We start from the raw sequence: 22,836 nt of genomic DNA, 5'->3' as shown, positions 1-22,836 counted from the left end.
GGAGAATGTGCATCTCCTAGCGTCTCTGATTGGCTGGTCAGGATGGACGAGGTGGGCTCAGTTCTGACGGGTGTGGCAGCGCTCAGAGTCACACTAGCAGAACATACACTGTGTGGAGTCATACTGCACTCTCACCTGCTGGATCACTCCTTATACGCACACACACTCACCCACACACACTCACCCACACACACACGCACGCACACACACAAGAACAGACAGACACATAAGCAGGCCATATGTCTCCATAACTACCCAGTTAGTTTATATTAGCTACTACATATATTTGTTATTCACACTACTCGCCTTGATCATTTATCTCAGTTCAGTTTGAGACAAAAACAATCTCTTGCAGCGTATGTGTGTGTGATGCTGATGGACTTCCAGTGAGTGGCTGAGACAGCCAGACAGAGCAGCATGTTGTAGCTGACCGGACGCCACGGAGGCATGCCTGAGATGATTAGGACTACAATCAAACGCTGCTGTTAGTGAAGAGCACAAGCTTGGCTGTGTTAGGAGGCACTGCTCAGCTGTGTGCTCAGCAAGCCCCTCTGGAACTGTGGGAAGTGTAGTTCAGGTTCTGGAACTGTGGGAAGGGTAGTTCAGGTTCTGGAACTGTGGGAAGTGTAGTTCAGGTTCTTGAACTGTGGGAAGTGTAGTTCAGGTTCTGGAACTGTGGGAAGTGTAGTTCAGGTTCTTGAACTGTGGGAAGTGTAGTTCAGGTTCTGGAACTGTGGGAAGCTTAGTTCAGGTTCTGGAACTGTGGGAAGCGTAGTTCACACACACACACAAACACAGTGTTAAATCTTGAGATCTTAAACATTTTCGGCAGTATTGAGTTCTCTGTGTCCCCTCATACACACACCCTTCCAATGGCCCCTCGTTTAGCAACAAGCCTCTGGTTGAATGTGTGTGTTTCTCAGTAGGCTGTGTGTGCAGCCCCTCGGGTGATCGTGGGGATCTTGCGTGATCGTGTTTGTGTTTGTCAGGATGTCTTCGTAGAAGCCTCCTGTGTCTCCTCCTCCTGCAGGGACGAAACTCTGAGGTGATCTCACCAGCTCAGTGAGCGGGGGCGTTTGGGGCAAGTTAGGCCTTCCAGGATACAACAGATCTGTCTTTGAGGACAGAAGCAGTGATTTGAGTCTGGAGCAAGGCCCATTAGTGTGATGGCTTCATGTTCTGTACAGTAAAGCCTGCTCTCTCCACATGAGAGATCCTGTACCTCCCCAGCCCTCTTCACACGCAGCTGGAGATCAAAGCTGACCCTGTCGGCCGACACTTACAGGTTCTTCTCAGTCGTCCATCAGAGCATCTCATGTCCTGTCTTGTAAACTCACACATGGTAGTGGTTTGGTCTGGTCTCTCTTTCTCCCTCTCTCAGAAACCGGCCTCCTCTCTTCCCTCATCCTGGTTGCTCTGGTTATTGTTTATCTGGGTGTCGAAGCATAAAAACATGAGCTGCTTCTCCGTCTGGTGTGTTTGAGAGATGGTCGACGTCTCCTGCCCTGTCTGAGGCCTCTACAGGACCTCTGTCACCGTGGTCAGGCAGCGTGGCACCGAGGCTAACTTCAAACAGCCGGGTACCGTCAGAGGGGGAACTGAGGGCTGAGGCAGATTACCAGCATAATGCCAGGGTACCAGCATGGTACCAGGGTACATCCATGATACCAGGGTACCAGCAGCACCTCACCACCACAGCGCTAGCTTGTAGATGCATCGTTAGTTCTGATTGGCTGCAGCCTCTCTGTGACACGGCTGCTCAAAGGCCCAGCCAGCCCGCCGGTGTCTGGGTGCCAGACATCTCAGCTAGCTGTGTGTGTGACCGGCTATGACCCTGTCCTGTCCAGCGAGTCTCTTCCTGTCCCTGTCCCTGTCCCCCCCCCGTGTGTGTGTGTGTGTGTGTGTGTGTGTGTGTGTGTGTGAGGGGGTAGTGATTTCAAAGGGGAAACAAAACACAGCTTGTGTGGCGGTCCAGACAAAGGCCTTTCCTGCTGGGCGAGGTACGATCCCTGTCTCAGCCTGTCATCCCTCTCTCTGCTCCCAGACCCAGGCTTTCTCACCCACACACACACACCCAGCCTAGCCCTGCTCACCCCCCCACACAGACCCAGCCTAGCCCTGCTCACCCCCCCACACAGACCCAGCCCCAACACCACCAAACCCCACCCCAGCCCAAGACCAGTCACTGCTTCCCAGACCCCCCTCCCCCCAGACCCCCTCTCCAGACCCCCAGACCCCCCGCCTCCCAGACCCCCATATTGTGCCTCTGGCAGCAGACCTGATCCCACCCCCAGTGCTGGCGTTTCATCCTGGCTTGTGAGGAAACGCGATCACACGGCCAAGAAGCTTATGTAACATGGCTACCTCCACCACAGCCCTGACACAGCGGACACAGCCTGGAGAATGAATCATGTTTTTTATGTCTGGTGTCCCCTAAGGAACCTCAAAGGGCTCCTATCTGTTCTACCCCCTCCTTGTCCTCCACAGACAACTTCCATGTGACCGGGGTGGACTTGCTCTCCCCTGTGTTGTGTGCCAGCCCAGCCTCAGATAATGCTATTGAATGTAGGTCCTCTTTCTCTGTCACATTGTTCCGGCCTCTCAGCATGATAAAGACCCTCATGCTCACTCTCACTGCTCTAATCTGATTGGACATCTGACAATAAGGGGAAGGGTGTGTTACCGGGCAGAGCTCACACACAAGAACAATAGTATGTGCAACACATACCCTAAACCCTGCCCCCACACACACACACACACTCTTGCAGCTGCAGCTCTGCTGCCCTTGGACACAGCAATCACGTTTTTCTTCCCCAAATATTTAGTGAAAGAGAGAGCGAGGAGCTGTCAACTCTGTAAAGGACAGTGTTGCAGCAGCCAGTCTGCCTGCCTGTCTGTCTCTTTGTTAACCTGCCTGTCTGTCTGTCTGCTAACCTGCCTGCCTGTCTGCTAACCTGCCTGCCTGTCTGCTAACCTGCCTGTCTGCCTGCCTGTCTGTCTGCCTGTCTGCTAACCTGCCTGTCTGCCTGCCTGTCTGTCTGCCTGCTTGTCTGTCTGCCTGTCTCTCTGCTAACCTGCCTGTCTGTCTGTCTGTCTACTTACCTGCCTGTCTGTGTGCTAACCTGCCTGTCTGTCTCTCCGCTAACCTGTCTGTCTGTCTGCTAACCTGCCTGTCTATCTGCCAACCTGCCTGCCTGCCTGTCTACCTGTCTACCTGCGGCTCCTCCCTCTCCTAGCCCTGGTGTGGGGTTCAGCCAGGAGGATCCATCTCCTGCACCCCCCCAGCTGTACGGCTGCTGGGCATGCTGCCAGCACACAGCTCCCGTCAGACGGACCTGGTGTGTGCCCTCGGGTGTGAGCAGCAGGAACCCTGAGGCCGGCGCAGGAACACGCAGGGCGGCTGCACTGAGAAAGCTTTGTTCTGTGCTGACTGGCTTCCAAAGTCAGTCGCTTAAACAGAACTCACATTGTGCGCTTTTTCCATGAGTGAACTGAGGCTGTCAACACGGCCTCCTCTGCCTGGCTGGGTTGCTGTGCTCAGGCTAAGACTGCGCTGCTTGTGCCTCCTTACGAGGAGAACATTTACACAGAGGTGTTTTCCTTTCTTCAGTGAGCTGCTGAAAAGCCAGAGAGATGCATTGTTTACAGGCCCCATTCTGTGGTAATGGACCAATTTCCACATCCCACCTCAGACTCCCGGCCTCGTGTGTGTACTTGGATTTCAAGCTAGAACATTGCTTGATGTTCTCTCCTATCACGCCTGCCCAACAAGAGAACATCTCGCCCAGTGCCCAGACTGCAGGCATCACGCAGGCCAAACCAGACGTTCATATTCTCGTCTGCACTAGCTGGAGAATAGCCACCATTGTGATACAGAGATTGTTCCTGTGGCCTCTGACTAGCTAATTACAGCCTTATTTGTGCTTCTAGAGCGCAAGAGAAGCTAATCCTGCCCTGCCTGTGTCTGCTGGCCTTTTGTTCACATAAATGTCCCCCCGCTAGAAAATTATATCAATTAAACCTCCGAAGCTTGGAGCGTTCCCTCTAAAGACCTCAATTCCACTCATTTGAATGATAATATTGCCACCCAGGTGCTGTTTGCCACCCACTCCAGCCCAGCTATTATTATAAGTGAATAAGTAATCTGACACACAATACTCTGCAAGGGTTATTCAGAGCACCATCTGTGGTGTTTTTCAATATACAGACGTGTTTTTCAAAAAGAAAAGATTCTCAGAGGTTTTTCAGCTCTGCTGCTCAGAATCAGCTTCTAGGTTAGGTTTTATGAGAAGTAAACTTCTCAAATCAGCTTTCCAGCTGACGTTTATTTAACTCAGACACAGGAATTAGGCCAAAAAAGCGTTAAAGGGGTCCTAGCCAGCTTTAACTCAGGGGTTTTTCCCCGCGTTTTCTATGACACTATTCAGCAGCAACAAAGTTTATCAATGAGAGCTTTGTGGGCACCATCAGTGTTTCAGGCTCCCAGAGCAAACACTACAGTACAGATGCCTCTCACACCCCACCCTGTTTGCTCAGCGGAGGACGGGGGAAAAAATCTGTTTCCTTCATCCTCTAGTTCATCCATGAGATCTTCTGTCTCCTGCTCTGCTCGTACAGCCACACGTGTTCTGGCTCAGACTTCAAACGCTTCTTTAAGTGGATGATGAACATGCCGGCAGGGTATTGGGTCGGGACCGCTAGGTCCAGTCCTGCTCTTGGTTTGATGAGTGGGAGAGTGTGATAGCAGAGCTGTTGGCTGAGGACTGGAGCTGAGGACTGCTGGTTCCAGGGACACCAGGACACTCAGCTCAGTTTCCCATCTGCTGGGAAAAGCCCCGAGGATCCACTTACAGGTCCTCAAATGTCAGGGATGAGAGAGATCCTGCACTGGGTTGGGTTGCTGTGAAAGAGAGACAGAGAGACAGAGAGAGAGAGACAGAGAGAGAGGGGGAGAGAGAGAGACAGAGAGGGGGAGAGAGAGACAGAGAGGGGGAGAGAGAGAGACAGAGAGGGGGAGAGAGAGACAGAGAGAGAGACAGAGAGGGGGAGAGAGACAGAGATGGGGACAGAGAGGGGGAGAGGGGGAGAGGGAGGGGGAGAGAGAGACAGAGAGGGGGAGAGAGAGGGGGAGATGGGGAGAGAGAGACGGAGAGGGGGAGAGGGAGGGGGAGAGAGAGGGGGAGAGGGAGGGGGAGAGAGAGACAGAGAGAAGGACAGAGAGGGAGATAGAGAGAGAGGGAGAGAGAGGACAGAGAGAGAGACATACAGCAGCAGTCTGGGCCTACTGTCAACAGGACCGGCTCCTGAACCAGCCGCAAACCCAAAGTGTTACGCAACCCACCTCAGAATCTCCCCTCAAAACCAGCACGCATGTAAAGACTCTCAAATATTCCTCTTGACTCTCGTCATAAACGTGTCATTTCCCTTGTTTATGAGGCAATTAGTTATTTTATTCATTTTGCGCTTTCTCTGCTGAAAGACCGAGGGAGGAGACAGAAAGCAGACTTGTAATTACCACATTTCCCTCCTCTCATCCATTATCCCTGGTCTGTAGGCTCTCTTTGTGTTCCACTTCTCTCCTGCAGCCCTCTCTGACAGACTAACGTGTGTGTGTGTGTGTGTAGCCTGCCTTCCACTGGAGATCTGTGAAATTACTTAGCGATTGACAATTATAGGACAGGATCCCCAAGCCCTGGACTTGGGACTGAGACATGGGGAACCCTAAAACACTGTGTGTACATTACTGTACCCCTGGTGCCCCCCCCCTGAACCCCCCTGGTGCCCCCCCCTGAACCCCCCTGGTGCCCCCCCCCCCTGGTGCCCCCCCCCCCCTGGTGCCCCCCCCTGAACCCCCCTGGTGCCCCCCCTGGTGCTCCCTAACAAGGGTATCACAGCCACTATGTTGGCTCTGGCAAGGGAACAGTCAACTGGTGCCTGCCTCATGTGCTCAGAGAAGAAGAGAGGAGGAGGAGAGACTGTGTGGAGGGGCTTGTGGAGAGACTGTGTGGAGGGGCTTGTGGAGAGACTGTGTGGAGGGGCTTGTAGAGAGACTGTGTGGAGGGGCTTGTAGAGAGACTGTGTGGAGGGGCTTGTAGAGAGACTGTGTGGAGGGGCTTGTAGAGAGACTGTGTGAGGGGCTTGTAGAGAGACTGTGTGAGGGGCTTGTAGAGAGACTGTGTGGAGGGGCTTGTAGAGAGACTGTGTGGAGGGGCTTGTAGAGAGACTGTGTGGAGGGGCTTGTAGAGAGACTGTGTGGAGGGGCTTGTAGAGAGACTGTGTGGAGGGGCTTGTAGAGAGACTGTGTGGAGGGGCTTGTAGAGAGACTGTGTGGAGGGGCTTGTAGAGAGACTGTGTGGAGGGGCTTGTAGAGAGACTGTGTGGGAGGGGCTTGTAGAGAGACTGTGGGAGGGGCTTGTAGAGAGACTGTGGGAGGGGCTTGTAGAGAGACTGTGGGAGGGGCTCGTGGGGACGCGGGGGGTTGGGACAGCCAGGCCGGACAGGGATCAGGACCAGGACTGAAGGACAGGAAGTGATGAAAGCCTTGTGGTGTCTGGCGCTCCTCGGGCAGGAAGCTGTAAAGCTGTCAGGCTGGAGGGGATCTGATGAATGCATGGGACTCTGGCCCGCCGAAGTGAACTCCAGACAGCAACATGAGCACAAGTGTTCCACTCACACAGCATATCCAACCTGGGAGAGTCCTCCCCTCCTCCTCCCCTCCTCCTCCTCCCTCCCCTCCTCCCTCCCCTCCTCCCCTCCCCTCCCCTCCTCCCCTCCCCTCCTCCCTCCCCTCCTCCCCTCCCCCCTCCTCCTCCCCTCCTCCCCTCCCCCTCCCTCCCTCCCCTCCTCCCCTCCTCCCCTCCCCTCCCTCCCTCCCCTCCTCCCCTCCTCCCCTCCTCTCCTCACATCTCCTGTCCTCCCGCCCCCATATTGCTCAGCTGTAACAGTGTGGACACTGTTAAGACCGGGGGCTGGTAGAAGTGGTTACAGTATTCCTTACATAGATTTGTTATTATATGTGACGCTGTGTGTGTGTGTGTGTGTGTGACTTCCAGAAGAGCTGAAGTGTGCTGGAGTCACATGCCCTCCTCTGCCGGTGCCCTCCTGCCCCCCTGACTCTGTGCTCTCCATGAGCTACCTGCCCCCTGCTGGCTGCTGCCCCTCCCTGCCCCCCCGCTGCACCTGCGACCCCCAGGCCTGCGTCCAGCCCTCCTGCCCGGCCGGGCAGAGAGCTGTGATGCTCACCCAGGCCAGCGGGCTGCCGGGGAACTGCTGCAGTGTGTTCCAGTGCCAGAGAGGTAACGTCCCCCTCTCGTCAAACATCCAAACTATTCCTGGCTTCCTCAGTCGTAATCCTCTCCACCCAGGTTGCAGGTGCGAAATGTTCAACCGCCATTGAAAAGATCTTTATTTTCATCAGATAGAATTTGAAAGTCCCTGTTGACCACATGTCTGGACATGAAAAGGAGAGCTGGTCATTAGCTGGTAATTGTTGTTCGTCTGTTTATTGGTGTTGCCCGCTGGCTGGAGTCTGTTGAGGACACTTCAAAGGCATTTCTTCTGTAGCGTGTCTGCTAATAATCGGAGCCCGAGGGGATATTAATCACGACTACGGGCCTGAAGACTGTTGTGCTGCCTCAGTCTTCTTACCAGTTAGACACCCACACAGCTAGCTAGCTCGCTCACTAGCCTGCCAGCTAGCCAACAACCCAGCTCGCAAGCCAGCCTGCCAACCAGCCAGGAGAGACTAGAGAGCCAGGACGAGGGGAAGGGACGTGACTGTTTACTCTGCGCTGCCTGCAAATATTTTGTTTTACCAACAGAACAGATTCCCATTCTGGCCTCTCGCACCCGTAAAAGAGCGCCATGTCCTGGAATTAATGGGACTCAACAAGCCCAGTGACCAGAAAAGTGCTTAGGCTACGCTTTTGCTCAACAGAAGTGCAGTGTCAAAGAGTTCCAGTCTGGTCACACGTCCAAAAGAAAAAAGTTCAACAGTTCATTGATGGGAATGCTTTTTATGTGCCCCAGCCGGGCCGCGGGGAGGGTAATGGAGGGAGGCAGGCCGGCGCAGGCTGAATGCGGTCGGGGGCGTGGGGATCAAGGCTGAATGTGGTCAGGGGCGCGGGGATCAGGGTTCTGATAACAAGTGTCTGCTACTCTCTGCCTCCAGGCGTGATGCCTTTTGTGCTGCTTCCATGGCAGTTACCCCCGCATGACTGCCCCTCATCAGTTACCCCCGCATGACTGCCCCTCATCAGCTCCTCCCTGCCCCTCATCAGCTCCTCACTGCCCTCATCAGCTCCTCCCTGCCCGTCATCAGCTCCTCCCTGCCCCTCTTCAGCTCCTCCCTGCCCCTCATCAGGCAGTTACCCCACATGACTGCCCCTCATCAGCTCCTCCCTGCCCCTCATCAGCTCCTCCCTGCCCCTCCACCCCCTCCAGTACCCCTCTCTTTTCCAGAAGCACACCTCACCCGGGCCTCGACTCGGTTACAGTGCAGGAGAGACTCGAACCCGGTCAGGACTGGGATTCCTCCGGTGTTTATGGAACACGGAGTCCCCTGCTGTGATTGGCCCTGGGTGCTGGGTGTGGCCTGTGATTGGCCCTGGGTGCTGGGTGTGGCCTGTGATTTGCCCTGGGTGCTGGGCGTGGCCTGTGATTGGCCCTGGGTGCTGGGCGTGGCCTGTGATTGGCCCTGGGTGCTGGGCGTGGTCTGTGAGCTCTGGGTCAACACGTTGGGTTCTGTGACAGCAGCCCAGACCTGTGTGTCTGGGTTGTCCTGACGACCGGGCCGGAGGATGACCCTGGTAGGAGAAGATAAGCTGACACCACCCTGGCCCTGATGTCTTAGCATGTTCCAGATGGTTCCAGATGGTTCCAGATGGTTCCATACAAGCCAGTTTTATCTGGCCCGAAGAGGAACAACAGTGTTCTCGTCCAACACTCAGGTCTCAGACAGGATGCTGTTTATGTAGTTAAACTCCAAGTGATGGTGGGTTCTTTTTAAACTACAGTTTAAACAAGGCTTTATCTTCACATCAACAGTGCGTGTACAGTACTATCAAGACTACACGATTAAAGTGTTGACATGGTATGCATCATTTCATGGGAAGGAAACTGGAATGACTGTTAAACAACAGTCCCATGAGCAATGTACTGTGAGGATCCCAGGGGAGTCATCCTCGTTCGTCCTCTGTGGCTTGGTGAAAGCACGACCCTGGGATTGATTTAGGAGGTGGGTTGGGGTCACGAATCCACACCCAGCCATAGTTCCACTTCATCCCTGATCCAGAGAGTAGGGAACATCACAAAGCACGTCAGGAATTCACAGTCTGACGCAAATGAGCGTTGGGGATTAACAGGAACAAACACAGCGGAAGTCACATGACCATCCTGTCATGTGACTTCCTATTGTTTCCCCTGCGTTAAGCATCGGGGTCATGCCTGCCAATCACAGCCAGCTGAAGTGCTTATTGCGTTTGCTCTGCTTAGCTGCTGCAAGCGGGGCGGGAAGGGAAGGAGAGAGATGGAGAAGAAAGGCAAAAGAAAGGAAAGAAAGAGCAAATAAAAAAAAGAAAGAAAGAAAGAGAGGGAGGGAGGGAGGGAGGGAGGGAGGGAGGGGAGGGAGGGAGGGAGGGAGGGAGGGAGGGAGGGAGGGAGGGAGGGAGGGAGGGAGGGAGGGAGGGAGGGACATTTTTACTTGACTCAGTTGGTCCACCTGCTTTGTGTTAGAGGGCAGGATGGAGGGGGGGGGGGGGGGGGGTGGGGGGCAGCTAAGGGTGCCTCTCAGGGTATGGCATACAGATGCTGCAGCCCCCCCCCCCCCCCCCCCGGGCCTGGTGGCGCCGTGGAGGGCAGGCCAGATAGGCTGAACTCTGCCATGCCTGCACCTCTGTCACCAGTCAGACCATGACACTCTTACATAATCACCTCTCTTCCTGTAAACCCTACATTCTCCGCATTCTCCTGGAGAGCAGTATTCTCCGCATTCTCCTGGAGAGCAGTAGCTCATAGCCAGGTCTGTAGTGTTGACGTCTGCTGCCAGTGGTACAGGCATGGTACTAGAGGGTGAAAAGGAGTTTAAAATACAATGGAATGTTTTCATTGAATAAGTTCGGTTTACCCTTGGTCTCCCTCCCTCCCTCTCATTCTCTCCCTGTCTCACCCCTCCCTCTCATTCTCTCCCTCTCCTGGGATACAGTTCCTCCAGGAGAGCTCAGCTCACCCCAGGAACAGCTCCTGGTCTCTCCTCCCCCAGGAACAGCTCCTGGTCTCTCCTCCCCCAGGAACAGCTCCTGGTCTCTCCTCCCCCAGGAACAGCTCCTGGTCTCTCCTCCCCCAGGAACAGCTCCTGGTCTCTCCCCTGCTGTAAAATGTTTGTCTGTTATGAATCTCTACAGGGACAGTGTGTCTGACCGGGGTTGATTAGGGCCCAGATGTGTTTCCTGGTCAGATCACATGGTCAGACAAGCCTGTGGGCCTTGGTCTTAACACGTGAACATTCATTCATCCACTGAAAAGCGTGCGTGCGTGTTTGTGTGCGTGTGTGTGAGGGCCAGCTTGACAGTCTTTGTTTCCTTGTCCCCCTCCCCCAGTCTCTCCCCAGTGCGTCCACAACAGCCAGCAGTTCTCCGAGGGGGAGGTGTACCGCATGCAGCCCTGCTGGCTGTGCCAGTGTCGTGGGGGGATCTCCTTCTGCTCCAAGGCCGAGTGTGCGGAGCTGGACTGTGACAACTTTTACATCCCAGAGGGAGAGTGCTGCCCAGTCTGCATAGGTACAGACCCCCTCCTCCTCCTCCCCCTCCTCCCCCCCCTCCTCCTCCCCCCCCTCTCCTCCAGGGCCTGACAGATACTCACCTCCGACAGCCCCGGACCTTGACGGCTTCCGTTCAGATCCAACTGGACTACTTCTTATTAACATGCTGGGCATAACGACAGCACCTGGGGGGGGGGGGGGGGGTCATGAAGGCCGCCCGGGAGATGACTGGCTGCCCCAGTGAAGAGGCTGTGGGGTGGGGGGGCGGGGCTACCTGGCTGCCCCAGTGAAGAGGCTGGGCCTCAGTGAAGAGGCTGGGCCTCAGTGAAGAGGCTGGGCCTCAGTGAAGAGGCTGTGGGGTGGGGGGGCGGGGCTACCTGGCTGCCCCAGTGAAGAGGCTGGGCCTCAGTGAAGAGGCTGGGCCTCAGTGAAGAGGCTGGGCCTCAGTGAAGAGGGCCCAGCCTCTTTACTGAGGCCCACTGAGGGCAGTACTGTGGGCAGTACTGCCCTCATGCTGAAGCTGGGTGCTGCTGGAGACTGTAGTCTCTAACAATCAGGCACATGAGAGCACCGAGGAACAGACCAAGAACAAGAGAGAGGGAGAGAGAGAGAGAGAGAGAGAGAGAGAGAGAGAGAGAGAGAGAGAGAGAGAGAGAGAGAGAGGGAGAGAGAGAGAGAGGGAGAGAGGGAGGGAGGGAGGGAGGGAGGGAGGGAGGGAGGGAGGGAGGGAGGGAGGGAGGGAGGGAGGGAGGGAGGGAGGGAGGGAGGGGGAGAGAGAGAGGCAGGCTGTGGGGTTATTGAAGGTCAGTTGTGGAGGTACACCTGGAATGTGAGGGTTTTTAGAGACAGAGGAATGCTTTCATGTCCTGCGCTGCTCACCATGGAGATAGTTCTGATGAAGGGGTGTCAGCGTTCCTGTGTTGGACGGGAGGGAACACCTGCTCTCCAGACTCATCAGGGAATCCAGTACAACCTCCGGTGTTCTGATATCACAAGAAAATGCTTCAGGTCGCCTTTTGTGTTCTTTGTGGGAGATACAGCTTACCTTCAACTGTAGCCTTGACTCACTGACTCGCTGATGAGCGAAGGTTGCAGTAAAAGGGTTATATTTAGGCTTGCTGAAAGACAGGAATAGAAAGAGAAAGAAGGGGAGAGAGAGAGAGAGGGAGAGAGAGAGAGCGAGAAAGAGAGAGATGAAAGCTGAGCTGACTATAACCAGTGTCAGATGTACAGGATCACTACAGCCAGATCTCTGCTGGATCACAACAGGCTAGCAGCACAATCCTGGGGAAGAAACCACTCTCTCGCTCTCGCTCTCTCTCTCTCTCTCTCACACACAACCTTGTATTGTATACATGCAACCACACATATAAACAAACACATTTACCAAGCACACAGACAACCTTGTACTGTATGTAGCCACACATATAAATACACACATACACCCTGCCCACACACACCAGCCCACACACACCCACACACACACATGCTGCACACACACACACGCTGCCCACACACTACCTTCCAGCTCCGGCTCAGAGGGCCGCACCACCTCTGTTTCTCATCAACGGTGACACAAAACACAGTTAGGATTATTTACGACAAACGCTCAAGTCAAGACCCCAGAATTCATTTGGCTAAAAGACATCACCTGTAAGGAGCGGGACTGGCTTTCAAGGGCTGCTTTTCAAATGTCCGAAACGTTCAAGTTTCGCTCAAGACTTCAAACAAATGGCTGAAACCACAGGTTACACATGTAACACGCTTAAATAGGATTTATGGCTTTGGACGTAAATGTATGATGGTGAACTCTGACCTGGTGTGGGGCCACAGGGGTGGATTAGGGTCTGACCTGGTGTGGGGCCACAGGGGTGGGGTTAGCGACCTGTGGGTCCTGCTCATGGCTGAGGTGGACCTGTTAGCCAAAGAACTGGGACAGGAAATTGGATGTGTTCATGTACGTGTGTTTTTTATGATCTTATCTCTCTATCTCCGTATGACGTCTTTGCCCGGTCCCACGGCTATTCCAGCCTTCTCCTCTTACCCTGCTATACACACATCACTTCCCCACTGTGAGGCCAGCTAACAGCCTCTCCTGGCCTGGCTCTCGTCATATTGAGCCTCCTCTGGTCCTGGTGGAGGGCCAGGTTCCTCTCTCTCTCTTAATGTGTGTGTGTTCATGTTTGTGTGTATTCATGTGTGTTCTTGTTCATGTGTGTGTGTTCATGTGTGTGTGTTCATGTGTGTGTGTTCATGTGTGTGTGTGTTCATGTGTGTGTGTGTGTGTGCCCCAGATGTGGAGCTGCTGGCGCTGGACAGCGCGGAGGCCAGCTGCTGGGTGAACAACGTGCTGCGGGGCCACGAGGAGCGCTGGAAGGAGGATGACTGCACCTTCTGCCAGTGTGTGGATGGAGAGCCTCGCTGTACCGCCATGGCCTGCAAGCAGAGCTGCCACAACCCCGTCAAGATCCCTGGAGAGTGCTGCCCCTTCTGTGAAGGCACGGACACACCACACACACAGGGACTACACACACACACAGACACACAGGGACTACATTTACATTTAGTCATTTAGCAGACGCTCTTATCCAGAGCGACTTACAGTAAGTACAGGGACATTCCCCCCGAGGCAAGTAAGGTGAAGTGCCTTGCCCAAGGACACAACGTCATTTGGCACAGACTTGGCACAGGGAATCGAACCGGCAACCTTCTGATTACTAGCCCGATTCCCTAACCGCTCAGCCACCTGACTACACACGCACACACAGGGACTACACACACACACAGGGACTACACGCACACACATAAGCGTTGGTCAGGCTCCGGGGTCCTGAGCGTGTCCTCGTTGCCCCCCCTCAGAGCCATCGTATGAGACCCTGAGCCCGGCAGTCTGCCCCCCACTGGAGGAGTGCTCCCTGTCTGCACCAGACTGCCCCCTCGGCTTCCAGCAGGACCACCACGGCTGCCTGCTCTGCCACTGCATCACCAGTGAGTCTCCTCTCACACACACACCTGCCTCACAGGGCAGAGTGGTCTCCATGAGTACTGTCTGCAGTGGTGTGGAATACTCAGCTGACAGGATCCGTGGTAACCATGGTGATGATGGATGGGCGTGTCCGGTCAGATGACCTGTGTGTGATCTTTTCCAGATGACTCCTGCCCCGACCTGGGTAGGTACTGCTCCCTGCAATGCCCCATGGGATACGAGAAGGACGAGCTGGGGTGCGAGGTGTGCGAGTGCAGAGCGCCCACGTGTCGACCTTTGACCTGTGCCAAGACCTGTCCCTATGGATACGTGTGAGTCACCGGCTGGACTCAGCCCCCCCTCCCCCTCCCCCTCCTGATCTGTTTAACTTAATCACACATCTGGAAGAGGTTAGGGTTAGGGTTAGGGTTAGAGCTCCACTCTTCTCTGTCCCCCGGCAGCCCTTTCATTTCATAAATCATCTTTCCGGCTCAAAACAACGATCAAAAAACAGTGCATCGGCACAAAAGCGCTCTTTATGAGATGAGTGAGTGGAGCACAGTGGAGGGGATTCTTCTGGAGTCAGGCCCGGGGCCTGGGGCCAGCAGCCTGGAGACGAGCCCTGTCTGGGGGGGGCAGGAAACAGGGGCTCCAGCCTGTTTAAGAGAAGCTGCTGTTTGAGGGTCGGCCTCTGCAGTCTGAATGACACAAGCAGACTAACAGAGTTGATATATGTCCTGACAGAGCGGCCCTGCCTGCAGAGCGGCCCTGCCTGCAGAACGGCCCTGCCTGCAGAGCGGCCCTGCCTGCAGAGCGGCCCTGCCTGCAGAACGGCCCTGCCTGCAGAACGGCCCTGCCTGCAGAGCGGCCCTGCCTGCAGAGCGGCCCTGCCTGCAGAGCGGCCCTGCCTGCAGAGCGGCCCTGCCTGCAGAGCGGCCCTGCCTGCAGAGCGGCCCTGCCTGCAGAGCAGCACACACACACACAGTTAGAGAGAGAGATACTGTAATTAATAGACAGAAAAACAGAGAGAAAGTAATAGATGGAGAGAGGGAGACAGAGGTGAGAATGTGCGAGGGGTGAGAGAGAGAGAGAGAGAGAGAGAGAGAGAGAGAGAGAGAGAGAGAGAGAGAGAGAGAGAGAGAGAGAGAGAGAGAGAGAGAGAGAGAGAGAGAGAGGGGGGGGGGTGACCAGCGGGGTCAGAGGGTCAGAAGGTGTGTTTGTGTTGACAGTCCGGCGCCTGAGGCGGGACACTAAGCTGCACTTAGCTCCTCATCCTCGCTGCGTGGTCATGCGAGCTGACAGCACCAACAGCTCGGCCCGCTGGAATGTGCAGAGCCAGCAGGCCTGAGAGCCCACAAGCCACCTTTACACAGAGCAGGACTTGCTGTCTCTGTGTGTACGCAGAGCAGGACTTGCTGTCTCTGTGTGTACGCAGAGCAGGACTTGCTGTCTCTCTGTGTACGCAGAGCAGGACTTGCTGTCTCTGTGTGTACGCAGAGCAGGACTTGCTGTCTCTCTGTGTACGCAGAGCAGGACTTGCTGTCTCTCTGTGTACGCAGAGCAGGACTTGCTGTCTCTCTGTGTACGCAGAGCAGGACTTGCTGTCTCTCTGTGTACGCAGAGCAGGACTTGCTGTCTCTCTGTGTACGCAGAGCAGGACTTGCTGTCTCTCTGTGTACGCAGAGCAGGACTTGCTGTCTCTCTGTGTACGCAGAGCAGGACTTGCTGTCTCTGTATGTACACATGGTGTACAGTCTGGTCTGGTCTGGTCTGGTCTGGTCTGGTCTGGTCTCTCCAGAACCGATGTTTAATATATGTACATAGATAGAGTGGGAGAAAGAGAGAGAGAGAAGAATATATATGATATTTCCATTATTAGAACTACCATGATATATCACCTCATTGTTCTTCTATATTTGATATATAACACGTTTTATGATATTTTGAGCAAATCCAAGTCTCTAAATCAAGTTCCTAGTCAAATCAGACTAGGGTCAGAACAGTTACATTTAGTCATTTAGCAGACGCTCTTATCCAGAGCGACAAGTACAGTTTCATTCCCCCGAGGCAAGTAGGGTGAAGTGCCTTGCCCAAGGACACAACGTAATTTTTCGCGGTGTGTGTGGTGTGTGTGTGTGGTGTGTGTGTGGTGTGTGTGTGTGGTGTATGATGCCCCACAGGAGGAACAAGCACGGTTGTGAGATGTGCCGCTGTGTGCGCTGCCCCCCCTTCTCCTGTGAGCTGCTCTGTAACCACGGCTACCTGCTCAGCAGGAGGGGCTGCTCTATCTGCATGTGTAAAGGTAACACACACACACACACACACACACACACACTCTCACACACACTCTCACGTGTGTATGTGTAAAGGTAACACACGCACACACACACTCTCACACACACTCTCACGTGTGTATGGGTAAAGGTAACACACCTGTCCGCAGCAGTAACCTTCCCCGTGCTGTCACACCACTACAGATCTGTGTGTGTGTGTGTGGGTGTGTTAAAGTAACGAGCTCATCTGGTCTGCATCAATAACCCTCCCCTCACGCATTCTCACCACTCCAGTTCCACATATCTCTAAGTGTATGTGAGCGTGTGTGTTTGGTTGCTCTGTGTAATGGATTCAGTGTGAGTGGTGGATTAGTCTCTGATGGGTGTGTTTGCTGACCTTCCCCCACCATGTTTCAGCTTTGACCTTTAGCTCATGAATGGTTGTTTTGACTGTTTTTATTTAGCTCCATTGCTAAGCCTGTGTTTGCATTTTTTATTTGATTCCCAAACCACAAAAGTTCAAGAAAGTTTGTGGAGGGATTATTTATACTCTGCAACTTCTATTTGATGTGTCTATTTTGTTTTTGAGCAATTTTATAAATATTTCAGCCTCAGATATATTTTTAGTTTGCAGGCACAGTGAGACGCGAGTGCAGTGGGTCCATATCGTCTCACACACACACGATACACACCCACACACCATACCCTCACACACACACACACATTCTCGTCTATTCCTGAGAATCCCTGTTTACCTTATTTTGAAACTCTTGGATCAGTTACCCAGCGGACTGGTAAAATATTTACAGATCAAAAGGTTTTCAGGTGTTTTTGTTTCCGTTTATAAAATGTGTTGAGGGAGAAGAGATACTAACATCTGTCCTGGGGATGACCTTCCCTGACATCCTGCACTTAAGGCTCTCGATCTCCCCCAGCATTACAGTATGAGCCAGGCTGGCTTTAACACATAGCGGAGCCCACTTATTGGCAGTCTTGGGCTTTTAAAAACTCAAAGACTGAATTTTGGGCGATCAAGTCCGATGCCAAAAATCTTAGGGAATAGATTAAACTTTATTTATTTGTGGCCCAGCTGTAAATGGATTACGAGGGAATAACGTCGAAGATGGCATCCTGTTCCTGCATGCGGAGGCAGACCTCTCGATGGCGTCCTGTTCCTGCATGCGGAGGCAGACCTCTCGATGGCGTCCTGTTCCTGCATGCGGAGGCAGACCTCTCGATGGCGTCTTGTTCCTGCATGCGGAGGCAGACCTCTCGATGGCGTCCTTTTCCTGCATGCGGAGGCAGACCTCTCGATGGCGTCCTGTTCCTGCATGCGGAGGCAGACCTCTCGATGGAGTCCTGTTCCTGCATGCGGAGGCAGACCTCTCGATGGCGTCCTGTTCCTGCATGCGGAGGCAGACTTCTCGATGGAGTCCTGTTCCTGCATGCGGAGGCAGAGCTCTCGATGGCGTCCTGTTCCTGCATGCGGAGGCAGACCTCTGGTTAGCTTCTAATGAAACAGGACCCAGGACAATAACACAGGCCTGTTTTACTATCTATCATAAATAGTTCTTCTTAATGAAAGTTCCACGTCGAATTCCCTCCCTTCAAGTCCCTCGCACACAACGTCCTGCCAGCTGTTTCACACGGGCTCCTCAGCCGTTCTCACATTTCTATGTGAATGTTTTCCTCCAGAGAGCAGGCCCAGGCCCAGCAGCACCCCCGTCCCCAAGCCCAGCACAGCCCCTGCCCCCGTCCCCACTCCCGGCCTCTGCCGGACCTCCAGCGGCCAGCGCTACGAGGAGGGGGAGAGCTGGCACGATGGCTGCAGGGACTGCTACTGCCATGCTGGCCGGGAGATGTGTGTCCTCATCTCCTGCCCCGTGCCCAGCTGCCCTCAGCCGCTGGTGAGGCCAGAGCAGTGCTGCCCCACCTGTGAAGGTACGGCTGGAGCTGCTCCACACACACACCCATGCCTGTGCACACACACACACCACACACACCCATGCCTGTGCACACACACACACCACACACACCCATGCCTGTGCACACACACACACCACACACACCCATGCCTGTGCACACACACACACCACACACACCCATGCCTGTGCACACACACACACCACACACACCCATGCCTGTGCACACACACACACCACACACACCCATGCCTGTGCACACACACACACCACACACACCCATGCCTGTGCACACACACACACCACACACACCCATGCCTGTGCACACACACACACCACACACACCCATGCCTGTGCACACACACACACCACACACACCCATGCCTGTGCACACACACACACCACACACACCCATGCCTGTGCACACACACACACCACACACACCCATGCCTGTGCACACACACACACCACACACACCCATGCCTGTGCGCACACACACACCACACACACGCGCCCGTGCGCACACACGTCGAAGTGCTAATGCATAGACAGAGGACACCTCAGGGTCCAGCTAGCCAGATGACATCACACTCTCTGACGTCCTGAACCCACACACTCTGCTTCTGTAAGGGGGAACACACACTCACACACACCATCCCGTACACACACTTTCACACACACACACCTTCACACACACACACCATCACACACACACACCTTCACATACACACCCTGGGGTCATCGGGGGCATTGAGTGACTCAGCGAGCTGTTTAAATATTTACAAGTAGAAGAATGTCTACAACCTGCAGTAGCAGCTCAGTTTGTCATCCAGACTACTGGCCCACATGTCCAATTTATTGTAGAGTTAAATGTTTTATCTGAAGTGCGTATTGCTTAAATAAGTAAAACTTAAGACTTACAAACTTCATTCAACTTTAATACTATCTATGCTCACTGCCTGGTTGTGTGACTACTCTGCTCCGCCCTGCTTTGCTGCAGATGAGTGGTCCGGTAGTGGGGGGATGGACCTGGTGGTGTGTCGGGCCCCGGGTGGGGAGCTGTATGTGGAGGGAGAGACCTGGAGCCTGGACGACTGCACTCGCTGCACCTGCAGGAAGGGCCGGGTCCTGTGCGACACCGAAGTGTGTCCTCCTGCTCTCTGCCCGGCGCCCTCCAGGAACAAGGACTCCTGCTGCCATGTCTGCCCAGGTACTGTAGCTAGCACAGCTAGCACAGCCAGGTACTATAGCTAGCACATCCAGGTACTGTAGCTAGCACAGCTAGCACAGCCAGGTACTATAGCTAGCACAGCCAGGTACTATAGCTAGCACATCCAGGTACTATAGCTAGCACAGCTAGCACAGCTAGCACAGCCAGGTACTATAGCTAGCACAGCCAGGTACTATAGCTAGCACATCCAGGTACTATAGCTAGCACAGCTAGCACAGCTAGCACAGCCAGGTACTGTAGCTAACACATCTAGGTAATGTAGCTAGCACAGCTAGCACAGCCAGGTACTGTAGCTAACACATCTAGGTAATGTAGCTAGCACAGCTAGCACAGCCAGGTACTGTAGCTAACACATCTAGGTAATGTAGCTAGCACAGCTAGCACAGCCAGGTACTGTAGCTAGAACAGCCAGGTACTGTAGCTAGCACAGTCAGGTATTGTAGCTAACACAGCTAGGTACTGTAGCTAACAGCCCTCATCCTGGGTCCACTTGTTCAGGGACTCATCGGGCACACTGCCATATCTCTAGATCTATATTAACCTTGGTGGGTCATTTTAGATAATATCAAAAGCACTTAAATCCAGGAATAACTCGAAGAAGTGAAAGAAGCTGGGATAAATGTGGTTCTTTCTGGGTCTATTATCTATGAACATGTGGTTGTTGAGTCCTTTGTTGGGCATGTTGCGCTGTAATGGACAGGTTTATGCCAGACACACACAGTCCTCGTAAACAAACTGGTCCAGGCTGGTTGGGTTTACAGACAGACGGACAGGCCATGTGTTCCCAGTGCTCAGATCCATAACTATCCTACACGGCAGCAGGGCTGTCCCCATAACCAACACATACAAGCTTAAACACATACACAAGCATGAGTATCACCCCAAGCATGAGCTTCTACCAATCAGAAATGCATGAGTGCTCCTGAGAGCACAGGAGACTTCTGGGAACACAAGCAGACCAGACCTTATCAGCACATCTTGCTCTCACACACAACAGCACACTGTCAGCCACAGCCCTTTGATATATGCACGGGCTTGGCTGCCTGGAATGTGGGAATAACACACATCTAAATGACAGACAGTGTGATGTATGTATACAGTAGGGCTGCAGTGTGTGTGTGTGTGTGTACTCTGACTAAAGCTTCGGTCATGGGAAGGCGGTGATACAGAAGGCGAGCGATGAGAGATACGGCTCGTCACACTGACCTGACAGGCTGCATGTCTCCTCAGCCTGTGTTTAACACCAGCAGGCCTGGTCTCCGCTGGGGGACATGTTCTGCTGCTGGCTCTGGAGCGGGCCTAACCCAGGCTAGAGTGGGCCTAACCCAGGCTAGAGCGGTCCTAACCCAGGCCGTGTGTCTGTCTCCCCCCTCAGACGAGCATCAGGACCCTGTCCTCCCGGGGGGCCAGCAGGAGGACTGCGTCTCCAGCGAGGGGGACGTCCTGAGGGCAGGGGACTCCTGGAAGGCCAACGCATGCACCAGCTGCACCTGCAGCAACGGCACCGTTCAGTGTTTCTCCCAGCGCTGCCCTCCTGCCAGCTGCCGAGTGCCCGTCCTACGCAAGGGCCAGTGCTGCCCTCACTGTCTGGGTGAGTGTCTGGGGACCCGGGGGGCTGGGGACCCGGGGGGCTGGGGGGCTGGGGACCCGGGGGGCTGGGGGGCATCGTGGCCACACTGAAAGTGATCTTTTGCTGTCTTGTGCTGCACATGACGAGAACACCTCAGCTCATACTGTATATATAGAACTGCTCTGATTCTGAATGTTTAGTTTGATCATGATAATACCGACCACCAGGCTGTGAACTGTGGAAAATTCCCAGATAATTATGTGTCGTCTGGGACGGGGCACAGCTTGTTGATGGGAAAGTTAGTATTCTGAATGTAAGTTCAACTTGCAGCAACATTCCAAGTGAAAACCCTCCGGCAGACCCTTAACATTCCCTAGCTCTAACGTTCCCTAGCTCTAACATTCCCTAGCTCTAACGTTCCCTAGCTCTAACGTTCCCTAGCTCTAACGTTCCCTAGCTCTAACGTTCCCTAGCTCTAACGTTCCCTAGCTCTAACATTCCCTAGCTCTAACATTCCCTAGCTCTAACATTCCCTAGCTCTAACGTTCCCTAGCTCTAACGTTCCCTAGCTCTAACGTTCCCTAGCTCTAACGTTCCCTAGCTCTAACGTTCCCTAGCTCTAACGTTCCCTAGCTCTAACGTTCCCTAGCTCTAACGTTCCCTAGCTCTAACGTTCCCTAGCTCTAACGTTCCCTAGCTCTAACGTTCCCTAGCTCTAACGTTCCCTAGCTCTAACATTCCCTAGCTCTAACATTCCCTAGCTCTAACATTCCCTAGCTCTAACATTCCCTAGCTCTAACATTCCCTAGCTCTATGCACACAACATGCACACGTGTTTCCTGTCTGGGCTGCGTGTTCCTGCTGGACGTCAGACCAACGGCTCCATGTCAGCTTCTGGTCCAGAGGAAACCCTGTCAGGAGCTCATTGTTCGTTCTGATTTAGAGCCGTTTCATCTTGTGTGTGTTTGGCTTTTTTCCGGATTCCTGTCTCAGGAGGAAGCTGAGGGGACACTTCCTATAAACACACCAGAACGACCAAACATCAACTTCTGGTGATTCATGAAGTTGCATTTGTCTATGGGCTCTTCCTGAACAGGAATAATGGTTGTGTTTGTCTGAACTCTGTTTGACAGAAACAACAACAACGTCAGTGCCTATGATGGTGTCCACCAGGGCAGCCAGGACACACCCCACCACCACCCTGCAGAGCGCTCACTGGATCACCACTGCCACCGTCACCCCCATCCCTGCTGATACAGGTGACTCTATCCCTGTGTCTCACTATATCTCTCTCCCTGTTTCTCTCTCGCTCTCTGGTGCTCATCTAAATCTCTTTCTTGGGCTTTGTCTTATTCCGTCTGTCCCTTCAATAGTTTCTGACTGTCATTAGTTTTCTCGTCAGCAATCCTTCCACCCCCTTTCCCCCACATCCTGGTAACACCCTCAGCACTGTGACCCAATGTCTCCCAGCCAGCCCATCGACCATGTTGACATTGTACAGGGGGGCGGTGATAAGGAGCCAAATGTCCACTGACATGCTAAACCCAATTAGTAATGCTAAATTGATGTGGCCTAAACAATTTGAGTCTTGGGACGTTTTAGTATTCATTTGGAGACGGTGTGTGATGGTCAGGGAAGCCTGCCAGAGACTAAGGAAGGTCGTACTGTAAGCTGTTTTCATTTAGATTGATTAGAAAAGGAAACGCTGTCCGGAGCAGGTGGAGGGGCCTGTGACTAATGCTGTCTGATTGGCTGTACAGATGAGACCAACCTGGGCGACAGCTACCCCAACCAGAGGGAGATGGCCCTTATCTACCAATCTGCAGCCTGGATACTAGCAGGACTTCTCCTGGCCATTGTGGTCCTGCTGGTGGTGGCTCTGCTCATCAACAACAAGAAGAAGTGGGTGCAGATGTCCTGCTACAGTGCGCCCAAGAAGGTGAGCCCATCACTCGTGACTTTAGGCTTGTGTCACACATGATGGGGGATCCTGCCCCTCTCTACAGACCCCAGTGCCACTGCACTGTCTGCATTAACACCCTGGACCCAGGGCAGTGCCACTGCACTGTCTGCATTAACACCCTGGACCCAGGGCAGTGCCACTGCACTGTCTGCATTA

The 22,836-nt window shown here is 53.9% G+C and overlaps 1 protein-coding gene across 1 annotated transcript in view; it reads left to right on the top strand.

The window, feature by feature from the left end:
• LOC136948690 (cysteine-rich motor neuron 1 protein-like) overlaps positions 1-22,836 on the top strand; it is a 31,246-nt gene that overhangs the window by 5,734 nt on the left and 2,676 nt on the right. Inside the window, exons 4-14 of the mRNA XM_067242651.1 lie at positions 7,053-7,295; positions 10,596-10,775; positions 13,051-13,254; positions 13,616-13,744; positions 13,906-14,053; positions 15,902-16,023; positions 17,690-17,935; positions 18,917-19,126; positions 20,523-20,738; positions 21,851-21,976; positions 22,478-22,656. Coding sequence (XP_067098752.1) covers positions 7,053-7,295; positions 10,596-10,775; positions 13,051-13,254; positions 13,616-13,744; positions 13,906-14,053; positions 15,902-16,023; positions 17,690-17,935; positions 18,917-19,126; positions 20,523-20,738; positions 21,851-21,976; positions 22,478-22,656 — 2,003 coding nt within the window. The remainder of the gene's footprint in view (positions 1-7,052; positions 7,296-10,595; positions 10,776-13,050; positions 13,255-13,615; positions 13,745-13,905; positions 14,054-15,901; positions 16,024-17,689; positions 17,936-18,916; positions 19,127-20,522; positions 20,739-21,850; positions 21,977-22,477; positions 22,657-22,836) is intronic.

Source organism: Osmerus mordax, chromosome 9, assembly GCF_038355195.1.
Source record: "Osmerus mordax isolate fOsmMor3 chromosome 9, fOsmMor3.pri, whole genome shotgun sequence".
Classification (NCBI taxonomy): Eukaryota; Metazoa; Chordata; class Actinopteri; order Osmeriformes; family Osmeridae; genus Osmerus; species Osmerus mordax.
This window is presented reverse-complemented; position numbering and strand designations above follow the sequence as displayed.